At 36.7% G+C, this 15473-nt stretch overlaps 1 protein-coding gene across 6 annotated transcripts in view; it reads left to right on the forward strand.

The window, feature by feature from the left end:
• NAA25 (N-alpha-acetyltransferase 25, NatB auxiliary subunit) overlaps positions 1-15473 on the forward strand; it is a 63822-nt gene that overhangs the window by 44742 nt on the left and 3607 nt on the right. For 4 of the 6 annotated variants that reach the window (XR_015144614.1, XM_086348175.1, XM_086348174.1 and 1 more), the window contains 8 exons: positions 1789-1940; positions 2472-2597; positions 4760-5003; positions 5676-5799; positions 6968-7033; positions 8573-8670; positions 9832-9942; positions 13913-14059. Coding sequence is in view for 3 of the 6 variants with exons in the window: in XM_086348175.1 (XP_086204301.1) it covers positions 1789-1940; positions 2472-2597; positions 4760-5003; positions 5676-5799; positions 6968-7033; positions 8573-8670; positions 9832-9942; positions 13913-14059 (1068 nt within the window). In the remaining 3 variants the exon portion in view is untranslated. Of the gene's footprint in view, positions 1-666; positions 796-1788; positions 1941-2471; positions 2598-4759; positions 5004-5675; positions 5800-6967; positions 7034-8572; positions 8671-9831; positions 9943-13912; positions 14060-15473 lie in introns of all 6 variants that reach the window. The other 2 variants (XR_015144615.1, XR_015144613.1) reach the window with 1 other exon arrangement.

The following is a 15473-nucleotide window of genomic DNA, read 5'->3' on the forward strand; positions in this document are numbered from 1 at the left end:
GCAGTTCCAATAAGGCCTTGTTGCTTCAAAGCGTAGTGCTTCCTCAGTCTTTGTCCTGTTGGGAGCTGCCCGGGCCCTTTCCTAGCTCTGCAGTGATACTACACTGCAGTATTAAAGGAGGACTATCTCAAAAACAGAAGCCAGAGAATTCTGATTACGTTTAGTTAGTTAAAGGACTGCATCCCCTTTTTGTGGCCCCTTATTCTCTTGCCTTTTGTTTTTTTTTAAGTGGTATTCCGTGGCCCACTCAGGAATTAAAAATTTCTTCTGCACTTGGTAAGGCTGAGTTCTTTCCTTTAATCACAGTGTATTTTGCAACTGTAATTAATAAATTTGATTGGAATCACCAAAATAAAATTTCTGTCCTGATTAGTCTCTGGATCATATGTTCCTAATCAGCTGCCTTTCCCCTCCCAGCACCCCCCCGAACTATAAGGTCCTATTGCAAGGGCTGATGTTAAACCTTGCTATGTTTTCCAAGCCAGGAGGCCATTGGATAGGCATATGTGTTTAGGGTATCCTGGCCTCTCCTTGACTGGGCGTATCACTGTCCCTTAATCAGGCTAGAAGGTACACGAGCTTTTTCAGATAGTCCTTCTTTAAACCTGCAGGATCACAAGTAATCTTTTTAATTTTCTTGTGTCCGTCCGTCTTTAATTTCTCCAGATACTGCAGGCAAACAGCTCGCCGAGGTGTCCCATGGGGGTTTAAAAGCCGCATCGAATGCAGTTGAATTAGCGCCCGTGGCGCAATCCCGCGGCCTGAAATGAACCCTGCGAGGCTGTGTATCAGAGGGTATGTTGTTGACTACTGGCCTATTTTCCTATTGGGCAAATTACTCAGTCATAATGGAGATGGGGACAGAGCTGACTGAGGCTGTGCAAAAAGACTAGCTTTTCTGTAAAGGATCTTTGGGGCAGACATCAGCTTTGAGCTTAATACTTCCCTTAGCTTGAAAGGGTGCCCTTCTGACTTCTGATCCTGATGGCATAGGCCCATACCCATGAAGTTCTTCCCTGAGATTTCCTTCTGTTGTGCCAGAATTGCTGTTTAGTATTCTTTATCTTGCCTCTGTTCATGTTTCATCTGTATATATGTATTAATCTAATTAAAGTACATGTGTTGAGTGTTCCCTTTATTTACCTGTTTATGGAATTTCTAGCATAGTAGTTTGGATGGACTGGTAGCCTGGTTTTTGAATTTTCTGTCTTCAGAATGGATTATGACATGATTTTTTTAGGTCTTTTGTTTGGTGAATTCTATCTTGATGCAATGCACATATGTCCTGTGTTTATTCAGAAGTAAACAAAACCAAGAGGCATCCTGTCGTTTTTTCTGAAGGAGAGTACTTTTTACTTCTGATGGTAGTGGGATGGTTATATTGTACTGGTGTTTTGGTATAAAAGAAAGTATATCTTAGATGCAGAAAAATATGGAGTAACATTCCTTCCACTATGGCACTAATCAAAATTTTGACTGATGTGTATAACAAAACTTTCAGTCCTGTTGAAATGAAAGGCATAACTCCTAGGAGGAAGTCTGTGTGGTGGTAGCAGTGGTTAAGTATTATTAGTAATAATACTAGTGAAGAAGACATTTGACTCCAGTATATGATAGAAGAAAAATAACATTTTTAAAAGCTGGTATTCTGCTTGGTGACCAAAAACTTTCAAGATTAGTTTCAACATCTTAATTTTAGTTTGAGTGTTTTGTTTTGTCTTGCAAGGTTTGTCTTCATTGCCTGACATGTGAAATATTTATACCAAGGTGATGTCTTTCCTCCCCCAGACCTCAGAATATATTATTCAAGCTTACAAATATGGTGCATTTGAGAAGATCCCAGAGTTTATCGCTTTTAGGAACAGGCTGAATAATTCTCTTCATTTTGCACAAGTTCGTACTGAGCGGATGTTGTTAGACCTTCTACTTGAAGCAAATATGTAAGTATTGCAAGAGAGCTAATAAGGAACTAAGGGATTAGATCAGATGCTGAGAGCCATTAATGGGCTCATGGATGTCATTAGTGGGCTTAAGCTAAAGAAAAATGAGGCGGTGGGAGTAGGAGGGAAAAGGGAAGTAAGGAGAAAGTGCCTGTCATGGGGAGTGATAAAGTATTGTCAGCACCATCCCAGGTTCCCCACAGAAGCCAACTGGGCCATGGTCATTGTCCCTGGTCCATGTTGTGTTTACAAAGTTCCCCATATCCCATGGACATGAGATGTTGGGAATTAATGCTGATGAATTTTATTTTCGTTGGGCTTTCAGATGCCTTTCTCTAGCTGTGTAGCAGGCCAATATGATCAGTGCTTGGTTCTATTTCATGTTATATGAGCTTTTACTTCTTAATATTAAAGCCTTCCTTTCTTTACTCTTTCCTTTTCTTTCTTTCTAGTAAAACAAAGTCCTGGCTAGTATGTTTTCATGGCTATTTTACTATTGAATAATACTTAAATAAAATTTCTATATCCCAGATCAACCAGCTTAGCAGAAAGTATAAAGTCAATGAATCTTCGGCCAGAAGAAGATGACATTCCATGGGAAGCCTTGCGAGACAACAGAGACTTAAATGTTTTCTTTAGCTGGGATCCAAAAGACAGGTAACTGGAATTTAACCCCAAGAAATTTATTTTTAAAGAATTAGGATGATGTTAATGTATGGCAAAAACCTCTACAATATTGTAAATTAATTAACCTCCAATTTAAATAAATAAATTAAAAACAGAAACAAAAACAAAAAACTAGGTACCAATATCCCCCATGAATACAGATGTAAAAACACTCAATAAAATATTAGTAAGCTGAATCCCAAAAACATAGAATTAGGATGAATTTAAGAGCTTTTTTTATATATACATATTATATATATATATATACACATAATTATGTCATACAATAACATGTATATTGTAGGGATCAGAAAATACAGGTAAGCCAAAGGAAGAAAATAAACCTCACCCCTATGTGGAAATTACTGGCTAATCTAAAAGTTCCTCTGTCACACCATACATGAAAACAAGTTATAGATCGATTAAATATTTTATGTTAAAACAGAAATTCTAGAAGAAAATATAAAAAATATTTTTAAAAAGTTGGGAAAGCCTTCCTTAGCATTGTATCAGATCTGGAAACAAAGGATTTGACCCCTGTAAATATTAACCTGCTATATAGAAGTAAATCTGTTAACAAGTTCTAGAGGTATGTGGTATTAGTAACTTTCTTCATATATATTAATATCCTTCACATATACAGAGAACTCAATAAATCAATAAGAAGCAGATAACAGAAAACAAGTGGGGCAAAGGGTTTAACAGGAATTTCAAAGAAATGCACTTTATATCTATATTCGTATTTTAACCTATCAGACAAAGATTTAACCTATTGGATAAAAAAAGATTAATCTTTGTTCTCAGCAAGGTTATGGGAGAATGACTATTGTGCATTTACGTGGCAGTAAAACTTTATATAACTTTCCTATAGGGAATTTTAGTGATACATATCAAGATTGAAAAGACTGTGTACCAACTTGTGGCTCAGCTGGTAAAGAATTCACCTGTAATGTGGGAGACCTGGGTTCAACCCCTGGGTTGGATCCCTGGGTTGGGAAGATCCCCTGGAGAAGGAATAGGCTACCCACTCCAGTATTCTGGCCTGGAGAATTCCATGGACTGTATTGCAAGACACGACTGAGTGACTTTCACTTCTAGGAAAGTGGAAACTAAGAAGTTGCAGAGACATGTACATGAGGTAGTTCTGAATATGCTGTGATTCAGTGACTTGCCAGGACTCAGGGACTCTGCATGTAGTTGTACTCACAGCTGAGGTCTTTTGTAGCAAAAGGAAGAGTATGTGACAGAACCAGCAAGGGAAAGAGATTCAGGTGGTTTGTGGAGAACCCTCTGCACAGACTTCCAGTGTTCTCTCCCTCCTGTGAAGGAACACGCTGGGCATGCTCCTTTCTCGAGCAGCGAAAAATGAAGTAACGTGTGCAGTATTTCTGTCCAGAGAAGCCCATTAACGACTTGATGCCCTAGGTTTTTATCAACTGGTTATGTAGGCACCCACTTTGTAGCATGTACCAATATTTCAGACTCCCAGAAGGAAAGCGCTGTTTACCCTAAACCACATGATTATGTAAACAGTCTAGGCACAGTGAACCACTCTGATCATTTAGGGAATGGTTGGCACACCAGGTTCCCAGACCTCAGCCAGGGGCCAACCACTGCAAGCAGGCCTTTCTAAATAAAGATAATAGCCCCAGGCTTACTATGTTAACTTTTTTGTACACACTGTCATAAAAAGATGCAGTTTACAAAACAGTATAAACACTACTGTGAACCCATTTTATTTGTTTAAAATATATAAATATTTGTAGTTCATTTTTTGTACATCTGTATTGTAAAAGCATGAAAAGATCTATTCCAAGCATGTTAATATTGTGGATTCTTAGGTTATTAGGGCCCATTTTCCTGCCATTTAAAATTATTTTTTATATTGGTGGTGTTTGAGTTTTTTACATTATGTATTTTATCATCAGAAAAACCAGTCTCACATAAGGGGAAAATGACTTGTTAGATAGGTTATCTTTCCATTTTATGGGTACCAAGATGGTGACTTGGACTGTTTTGGTTTGTCCAAGATCATTCAGCTATTAAATGAAAGCTGGGATCATTCAAAGTCATCTTGACTAATGAAAGTGAACTTTAAAAGATTTAAAGTTGACATGAATAAAATGGATGGTTTGGGAATGTTTCTTTTTAAGGGATGTTTCTGAAGAACATAAGAAACTTTCCCTGGAGGAGGAGACAATGTGGTTAAGAATCCGTTCCTTAACGTTGAGGCTAATCAGTGGACTTCCAAGTCTTAACCACTCTGTTGGGCCAAAGAACTCAGAGAAGACCACTGAGAATGGAGTATCCTCCCGGATTGATATTCTCCGTTTGCTCCTTCAACAGCTGGAGGTGGCGCTGGAGACGGGAAAGCGATTTATTGAGAAGGACATTCAGGTATCATCAGTGTTTATTTACAATCAAAGCTGCAAAAATCTGTGACTGTCTTTTTGAAAATAGGAATTGGGGTTGGGCGAGTAGTAAAGTGGGGCTTCCCAGGTGGCGCTAGTGGTAAAGAACCCACCTGCCAATGCAGGAGACACAAGAGACACAGGTTCGATCCCTGGTTCGGGAAGACCCCCTGGAAGAGGGCATGGCAACCCACTCCAGTATTCTTGCCTAGAGAGTCCCATGGACAGAGGAGCCTGCTGGGCTACAGTCCATGGGGTTGCAAAGAATTGGACACAACTGAAGTGACTTAGCACTTATGCATGAGTAGTAAAGAACAGTATTTTGTCCCCGTTTATGGCATCTACAGGAAAAAGATAAAACTTTTTCTAAACTTGGTGAATTGCAAAGGCTTCTTCAGTATCCAACTTGGATAGTGAGGAAAAGCAGAATGTTTTTTTTTTGTGATGATTAACTTTTAATACCTACCAAGAAATTAATATAATGTTTTTGTTTTCATCATAATGATTTGGTTATTATTAGCTTGCAGATCAATGCTTTGTGACTTAATCATGGAGATAGATTTTTATCCAGTAGTTACTGTTCCTTGTTTTCTCATTTTGTATTTTATGAATTGAAATTTAAGTGGATTTAAAGAACATCACTTTTTCTTCTTTCCAGTACCCTTTCCTTGGTCCTGTACCTACCAGAATGGCTGGATTCTTTAATTCTGGCTGTTCTCAGTGTCAGACCAGGTCTTTTTATCTTGTTAGCGATATTTATGAGCTGGACATCAATGGTTTAGGTAAGTGTATACTTGCATGAGTATATTTACAGCATCTTTGTCACTGAAAACTTAGTGAATGCAACAAAATATCTATCACCTCACATATTTGGAAAAGTTTGGCAGAGATGGAAGCAGGAAGCTGTTCTGGAATGTCTGGTTTGATATACAAGAAAATCCATTAACAGTTTATAAGAAAATCGATTAACAGTTTACAAGTAATGTTCTAGAAATTTAAGTCTGTTTCATATTTTATTTTCTCTACCCCCCTTTCTCCCCTCCCCCACTCTCCCTGGTTAGGCACCTCTAAATACCAGTCAATCCCTTTTCTTCCTTTTTAAGTCTATTCCATATTTAAAATCATATTTTAGGTCCAAAAGTTGAAGAAATCCTTGGTTTGTTGAAATATCGTTGGATTTCAAATTGAATTCTTTTAATTCACTCATTTATTTATTTAGAATTTTTTTAAAAATTCAAAGTATCATTGGTTTATAATGTTATGTTAATTTCTGGTGTACAGCAAAGTGATTCAGTTATATCTGTATATATTTTCATATTCTTTTCTATTACAGTTTATGATAAGATATTGAATATAGTTGCCTGTGCTATACAGTCAGACCTTGTCATTTATCCATTTTATAAACAGTAGTTTGTATCTGCTAATCCCAAACTCCTAATTTATCCCTCCTCCACTCCCTTTCCTCTTTGATAATCATTAGTTTTCAATGTCTGTGAGTCTATTTCTGTTTTATAAATAGGTTCATTTGTATCAGATTGAATTTTTTACTTAAAAATGAAGGCCTAAACTTTGTAGAGAAGACTTTTTTTTCCTAATCTGTCAACCCAGTGAGAATCACAAATGCCTTATACATCATGTATTTTTCTTTCTGTTTTATTTTTCCCAAATCATAAGGTTTGTCGATTCTATCATTTAGTATACTTGAAACACATACATTTTTAGTCCTCCTAGAGAATTTTAGATAGTGCTTTTGGCGGAAAGGTGATTAATACCTTTCTTTTCCTTTTCTCCTTCCTTTTCCTGTCCTCCATCTTTCTCTCAGTAATGGAATTTAGGTGCCTGTGGGTCTTACAAGAAAATGTCCTTGCCTATGCTTTCAGGTGTTGGTTTTGCTTCTTTATCTTATTTTAAAAAATGAATTGAAAGTTTTTCATTGTTTGTCAATTGTAGAGGATACAGTGGAGATCCAGGAGCGAGTAGAGAATAGCCTTAAGTCTTTACTAGAACAATTAAAAGGTAAGTGTTCTAACTGTGGATTCCCATATCGTATCTGATTGTCTGATAGCAGCTTATTTTTTAATAGAAACTTGCAAGAGATTTTGAAAAATAGTAATGTACACTTTTGGTATTTTTAAAGACTTGTTTCTATTTCTCTCGTGTTCTAGTGGTTAAGACTACGTGCTTTCAATGCAGGGGATGTGGGTTCAGTCTCTGGTTGGGGAACCAAGATCCCACATATGCATGGTATGGTCCAAAACAAAAAAAAACTGAAAAGTTTTGTTTACAAAAATAGTAGACACTTTTTGTAAAACAGTACAGTACACAAATGGGTATGGTCTTTTCCCCTTTACCAGTCACATTCCCACCAACGTAAGTAGGTGCTGTTGACATTCTGCAATGTGCAGAAATGTGCACAGTCATACATATGCATATGGAAATACATAGTAGTGATTTTTTAAAAAAAAAATATAGGGAAAGATATAATGCATGCTTTTCTGGCTTTATTTTTTGTTATCCTGGACTTCTTACTATGTAAGTTATATCCATATCCACACCTCATTTGTTTTAAGAGCTGCATAATATTCCATAATATTGTATTCATGTACTGGTTTTATTTATATACCCTGAGTACATAATATATTATGTGTAACAATGCTGAAATAAGTATCTTGGGACATAATTGTTTGGGTACTTATTTGAGTATTTCCTTGGGGTTAAATTCCTAGCAATGAAATTGGTAAAGAACATAGGACTTCCCAGGTGGCTCGGTGGTAAGGAATCCACCTGCAGTGCAGGCAGGAGACGTAGATTCAATCCTTGGGTCCGGAAGACCTGGTGGAGAAGGAAATGGCAACCCACTCCAGTAGCCTGGGAAATCACGTGAACAGAGGAGGCTGGGGGGCTACACCCCATGGGGTTGCAAAGAGTTGGACACAGCTGAGCAACTGGGCACATACATATGTGTTTCTTTTAACTCTTAAATATTTTAAAAAATTATTATTTCATTATAGCTGATTTACAACACTGTGTTAGTTTCATGTGTACAGCTTGAGATTGTTTTCCATTATAGGTTATTGTGCATTTTAAATCTATAAGGGCCTTTCTTTTTCAGAGCCTAAATGGTTTTTTATTTTGTTGCTCAAATGAAGCTGAAAATTAAAAGATGATCAAGATTATGAGAGTAAAACCTGAAATTTGTTATGAAGGTGCATTTCTACTGTGCACATTAGTCTTTCAGTCTATAATGACACAAATTCTGTAAATCCCCCGCTTGAATTCTTACTTTTATGTGAGTGCCCTATCTATGGAAAGACATAGGTAGTATTTAGACCCTAGAATATAATTTGTAAGTCTACCTTTTATCTTTTGAAGACAGTAGAGCTGTAGTCATGTGACTTTTTAAAGAGCTTAAAACATATTCTTTAGTGTTTGGTTCATTGGGGAGGGGGAGCTTTCTGTATTAAGTCTTTATATCTGCTTATTCTTGACTAGATTGTACAAAATAACACTGAAACAAAAGCTGAATAAAACCATAAAATATTTTTCCTTTTTCAGATGTCTTCAGTAAATGTAAAGGTGACCTCTTAGAAGTTAAAGATGGTAACTTGAAAACACATCCTACTCTTTTAGAAAATCTAGTCTTCTTGGTTGAGGTATGTTTTTGTTTTCATCCTAAAAAAACTCAGTGTTCCTTGATTGTGTGGAGGATTAATTTTCAAAAATGAACAGGTAATAGGCACCTTATACCTATAATTTAACCCGTCATCCCCACCTTTTGTTAATTGAAAAGCAATTTCAATTTTCTGAACTAAATCTTTCCAAGAATATCAGGAGAATTTTAATTCATACTGCTAGGGTAAAACTCTGAAATTTGCTTTACAAATCTCGAGAGAGTCCTCAGATTCACTCTAAATCTAGCTGTGTTCTGTTCATCCTCTTTTTTGACTCAACTGTTATGTAGTTTAAGTTAATTCTTGTTAAATTTTTAATTTGCTTTTTACATTTGTTGCTGCTCTTCACTAGTTGCTGAGATTGTGCATTATGAAGGAGAATCCAGGAGCTGATGTAGCAAAACTGTTTTAGCCAGAGAGAAAAAGAGGAGGACACAAACACTCATAGTCCATTATCTTTTTTCCTTTTGTCACATGTTTAATTACTTTCTTTTCCTATTAGTCTGTAAGCTTCCTGAGGACTGTGTTCTCTATTTTGGTGACTGGCACATTTCAAGTGTATAAGAGATAATGAGTGGAAAAAAAAAAAGAGATAGTGAATGAGAAATAATTGTATACATATATATATATATGTATATGAATATACTGTAAACTCCTAACTTAATACAAAGGAGAATAGGTGCTGACCAACTAGGGGAGAATTCTTCGTACATAAGTTAAGGTTTGCACATGAGGCAGTGTCTTACCTGGATAGAGAAGTGGGCACGGAGAGGCATATTGTATGGAACCTTTGGATTCCATGCCTAAATTTGGACTTTTCAGTGAAAAGGATGTTAAAAGATCCCTATTTCTTGCAAGGAGGTGAAAGAATATTGGACTGAGTAGAGGATTAGTTTAGAGCTGGGAGAGTGAGGAGAAAGAGTAAAGGCAGTATTCTGAGGAGGAGATTAAGAAGACGTGGATCAATGTGGTGACCGTAGAATTAGAGTGGAGAGTTGAAATTGAAAGAAAAATTGAAAGAGAAATTGAAGGGATTTACAAAGAAGAGCTGTTTGCATAGAATTGGTTTAGTCCATAGTCTTTGTTCCTGAGGTATCCTGAGTGTAATCCTTATTGATGAATTTGCAATTTTTCTTCTTTCAGACTATTTCTATTATCCTTTGGGTATCCAGTTACTGTGAGAGTGTCCTGCGACCATACAAATTAAATTTACAGAAAAAGAAGAAGAAGAAAAAAGAAACTAGTATCATCATGGTAATAACAGAGAAAATACAAGTAACAATCTGGCTGCATGCTACTTTTTTTTTTCACTCTTTTCCTGCATTTTGTAAAGGATCTTAGGATCTTATATGTGTTCATTTTCTCTCCCCAGCTTAAAAAAAAAATTATACAGAAAAACTGAAAGACTACTATAATGACACCCAAACATCCATACCTAGATTCACCACTTATTAATGGTTGTCACATTTCTCTCTTGCCCTTTCTCATTCTCTAACATCCCCCACCCCCATTTGTCGAACCATTTGAAAGTATAGACTTTGTAATATTTAACACACCAGGGTAAATGAAAGGCAGTCTCCTACAAAACCACGGTACTCAAGACATTTTCACACCCAAGATATTTAGTATTGATATAATAATATGTTCACATTAACCTTTCCCCTGTTATCTCAGTTATGACCTTTATAGTCTTTTTCAAAATCCTAGAATTTTACTAAGGATCTGACACAGCTTTTTGTCATTTCTCTGTACTCTTCTTTCATTGAAAGTACTTCCTTAGCTTTTAATTTTTGTCTTTGTCTTTGAAGAGTCTAGCTAGATTTTTGGTAGAATATACCACAATCTGGATTTGGTTAATTGTTTCATTAGATTTAGATGGCTGTGTCCTTTTTAGCAGTTAAATCAGGAGGCACTAATGTTATGTCCCATTATTGATAATTTCAGATTTATAAGTGTGTCTTTCCTCTCTGTAATTAATCTGTGAATTGAGACTGTGAGTATCCTGTTCCCTAGAGCTTTTCACCCACTACTTTTAACATTCATTATTAGTCTGACTTGCATGAATCATTTATTACTTCGATGGTTCCACAATGGTAATTTTTTTTAAATGCTACTAATCATTAATCATTTATTATCTGGCATTCTGTAAAACAGAGTTGTATATTTTTAATACCAACTATTTTAGTATCACTGTGTACTCATTCTTTTTTAACTTTACCTTATAATCCATTGTCATCATTTTCTTTTGGATGCCCAAATTTGGCTACTGGGAGCCACTTTAGGCTGGTTCCTGTCCTTGAACGTGTCCTCATTGGTTTTTGAGCCCTTACTTTCCGAAACCACAAAATGTTCTAAGTACTTTGTTCTCACCCATTGAACTGAAAGCATACATTTTTTCCATTGAGCCCTAGTTCCTTTATGGGGAATGGCTATTCAGAATACTAGGATCTAGTTGTTAGATGCACTGATTGCTATTGGGGTTTTATTGCTTCTAGTTAATGTCAGTGAAGAGAGACAGGAAATTTATTTAGATACATACACACATAGTTTTAAATAATTATTACAGACAACCTCCAGCTATAGTCCAATATCATAGTCCTCTTCCTTCCATTCCTTCTTTCATTCAATATTTGTAGCTTTCAGAGTGAGAACAATGGTTCCCAACAGGATCAATATATTTATTCATTTGCTGTTTTACAGTAAAACTGTAAATAGTTTTGGAAATAGTACATTGGTTCCATTACCAGTTCCAGTAACAAACCCACTGAAGTTCAACTTTTTGCAGTTCTTTTTTGTCCTTAGAATATGTTCAATGAATGTAGTAGTTGAGGTACTCTATAAAAGCACTGGAGTTTAAAACTCAGATTATATTATTAATGTAGATAAGATTCATGTATTTCTATTTGTATTCAACTTTGGAGTTTCCTCCCATCTTAATTGGTTAACTTTTGAATCTGTGAAACATTAACATAATTTGTATTCTTTTCATAAGGAAAGATGTTCAGGATTTATTCTGCAATGACATGCTATTTCATTAATGGGAGATTTTTGTTCATTGTAGCAATATAGTAACCATTGTCATTTGAAAATTTTGATGGTTTTATTAGTAATATTAATTTCCTGCACAATTCAGTAACAATTCAGGAATTCTTTAGATTTGACACTTGTCCTGGGTATTACCATTTATTCACTTCTCTTCTTCATTGTTCAAGATAATTTTAACAGATCATGAGTGCAGTGTTTGAAAGTATAGACCAGAGTTGCTCTGTTACTTTCTTTTCTGCAGAAAACCCCTACACTCCTAGTACTTGTCAAAATAGCTTTTGGTATTTGGATTTGGTGTGAGTTTTTGTAGATACTGCTTTTCTAATTTCCAAAAATGAGAATAGCCTTCTTTTTTCTGATTGTCAAAGTAACCTAAAGATGAATAAAGAGAAAATCACCCATTTTCCCACTAAACAGTGATAGCCACTACATACAAGCCAGAAATATAGAAACTCTCTATAGAACTTTCTATCAAAAGCCCTGAACTTGGCTGTTTGTTTTGTTTTCACTTACTAAGGTATCTTGGATATCTTTTCATTTCAGCAAATATAGATGTATCTCATTACTTTAAATGATTATGTGCCATCCTGTTTTAGTCATATACCATAACTTATTCCCAATGTTGGCTGTTTAGCTGGCTCTAATTTTCTTCTATTGTTTTATTTATTTATTTTTAATTATTTTTGGTTGCACTGGCTCTTCCTTGCTGTGCTCCAGCTTTTAGTTGCAGCAAGCAGGGGCTGCTCTTCATTGCGGTGCACAGCCTTCTCATTGCAATAGCTTCTCTTGTTGTGGAGCACAGGCTCTAGGCATAAGGACTTCAGTCATTGGGGCTTGCCGGCTTAGTTGCTCCGTGGCATGTGGAATCTTCCTGGATCAGGGATCGAACCCTTGTCCCCTGCATTGGTAGGTGGCTTCCTATCCACTGTACCACCAGGGAAGTCCTAATTTTCTCTTAATATTACAAATAGTACTGCTATTAAAATATGGACAAATACACAAGATGAATTTATAATATGATTTCCTTAGGCTATCTCTTAGATCTGAAATTACTATGTATACAGGTTTCCCCTGCTACAAGAAGTTTAGCATTCCTTTGAAACCTTTCATAAGTCCAAGTGGCATAAAGGGAAGAAGCAATTACCTTAAGACACGTCTTGCTAATGGGATACACAGAATAAATTGAGATAAAGCACAGATGCTTACAGACATAGTTCAGAGCTGTGGTGGCTTGATGTTGAGTATGGTTCCAGTGCCACTCTTGTTGCTCAGGGTGTGCGCTGCTTCTATAACAGCTTGCTGCAAGTGCTTTTCACCTTTTTCCTATAAAAATGAAAATCCTCTTTGGATTTCTTTTGGTTAGCAAAAACAGGTACTAATGTAGGTCTTTCATAAAAGCTAAGTGGCATGAAGTGAACTTTCAACAAGCCAGAGATACCTGTTCTTCTGTTTTTACATTCTCCAATGGTGTGGTGTATCTTTACCCATTTGATAGGCAAACATTGGTACTCCTGCCCCCCGCCAATTGGTGTTGAAAGAATTCTGTTGATGTTGCACCTTCAAAGAAAACTTCTTGAGTGAAAAGCTAGCTTTACTAGTTGATTGGCTGGGTTTCTTGTGTTTATCTGTTTTTTTTAATTGTACCATTGCTTGGACTTTTTGTTTTCTTTTTTCCTTTTTTAAAGATTTATTTATTTACGGCCGCACTGAGTCTTCACTGCTATGCCTGGGCTTTCTCCAGCAGCAGTGAGCAGGGACCACTCTAGCGGCAGTACCCAGGCTTCTCACTGCCAGCAGCTTCTCTCGTTGCAGAGCGTGAGCCCTAGGGCGTGTGGACTGGCAGTTGTGCCCCGCGGGTCCTAGAGCACAGGTTCAGTGGCTGTGGTCCATGGGCCCAGTTGCTCTTTGGCATGTGGAGTCTTCCTGGACCAGAGATTGAACCCATGTCCCCTGCATTGGCATGTGGATTCTTATCCACTGTACCACCAGGGAAGCCCTGCTGGGATATCTTTGATATCTTCTGTTTCTGTCTTTGGCCAAGTTTTTCCTATTGTGATGGTACTATTTTTTCCATTGATACGTTTTGAGCTATTGACTCTTAACATAATTATGTGATATAAGCACTGAAGAAATATGTTTGATAATCTTTCAACTTCTTAAAAATCTTTTTTTTTTTCAGCCACCTGTTTTTACCAGTTTTCAAGACTATGTTACTGGGCTTCAGACTTTAATTTCCAATGTTGTGGATCATATTAAAGGACTTGAAACACATCTAATTGCACTTAAACTTGAAGAACTTATTTTAGAAGACACTTCTCTCTCGCTGGTAAGAGACTGTAGTTGATCAGCAGTAAGTTAAATAGAGACAGTCGAGTGTTGTCACTTGTATCACAGGGACGAGTTAGTTTTCAGTTCCCCGTTCTCTCCTTGTAGGACTTGAGATGAGAAGGTCCCTGGCACTAGTTTTTATTGTGGTGGTGGTGGGGTCTTCTCCCCCACTCATCCCCCACTCCTCCCTTTTATACATTTTTGGGGGTGCTGTTTTACTGTGAAAACTACTGATGGATTGTTGAGGAGTGGAATTATTATTTTGTCCCTATTTTGAGCACCAGAGGAAACCAAACATACTTTTGAGAAATCCAGGGACAATCTCCTTGACTGAGAACTTCCCTGCTGCTGGATTGGTTGGTTTCTTTACCAGCCCAGCAGTCATCACATAAAAAAGGAAAGATGCTGAACATCAGAAATAATCATGTCAGTATTAGTTAGGCCAGAGCAAGTCAGCCAATAAGGAAGTACAGAATCAAAGGTACCAGTCATTAGTTTTCTCCTGATCATTGTTTTTAGGCTGGTTTCTTAAAATTCTGCAAGGAAAATCCCAGTAAAGTCACTTTTTAAAATGTAGGTTCTTTTTAAAAAACAAATTTAATAGAACAAATGGTGTCAGGTAAGTTAACATGCACCACCCTGGAGTAGGTTTAGGATTTTGGAAGGTGCCAGAAGGGCAGTTGTGGAGCCACCTGTTTCTAGCTTATTGTTCCAGTGATGGAACTCTGATCTTAAGGAAATGATTTTCTTCAGTAGTTTGTCTAACATGAGCCTCTGCTGATGACTGAGCTCCCCCAGTAATATGAGGCAGCCACCATCCCAGCCCAAGACTTCCACCTAGACCCTTGGAGGGAAGGGAATGAATGGAATCTTGCTTGGAACACCAGCTTTAAAAGATTGTAAGCCCCTCTTTTGTAAAAACGTCAACGTATTAGAGCTTTGAACAAACTGCTTACTGTGGGAAAGGGCTCAGAGCATTTAACATTTCCAAAGATTGATTAAAGGAATCAAACAAGTGATGCGTTTGGTTTTAGCCAGTTAAGCTGTATATTCAACTGTTTTCCTATATACTTGAGAATGAATATAGACTATATAGAATGAATATAGGTCATTAGAGGTACTAATTGATGTATTATTAATTTTTAGTATTTTTGTTTTCCTCTTAAGCCTTACATTATTTCAAAAAGTAAAATCTGTACATGGTGAAAAAAAAAATTCGAAGAGGAAAGAAAGAATATGTAGTACTGAATAAAATAGATTTGTGTACATACCTTTTAATGCACGTTTGGGTAATAAAGTGTGCTTATCTGGTTTCTTTGGGGCTTTAAAATACTGCCAAATTCACATAAAGCTAAACAGTTTTCAGCCAACCTTTTTCCCGTATTTAAACACTCCACCCATCCCCTTTATTT

Source organism: Bos grunniens, chromosome 17 (assembly GCF_055505025.1).
Source record: "Bos grunniens cultivar Pamir isolate PY7600 chromosome 17, Bosgru_T2T1.0, whole genome shotgun sequence".
Classification (NCBI taxonomy): Eukaryota; Metazoa; Chordata; class Mammalia; order Artiodactyla; family Bovidae; genus Bos; species Bos grunniens.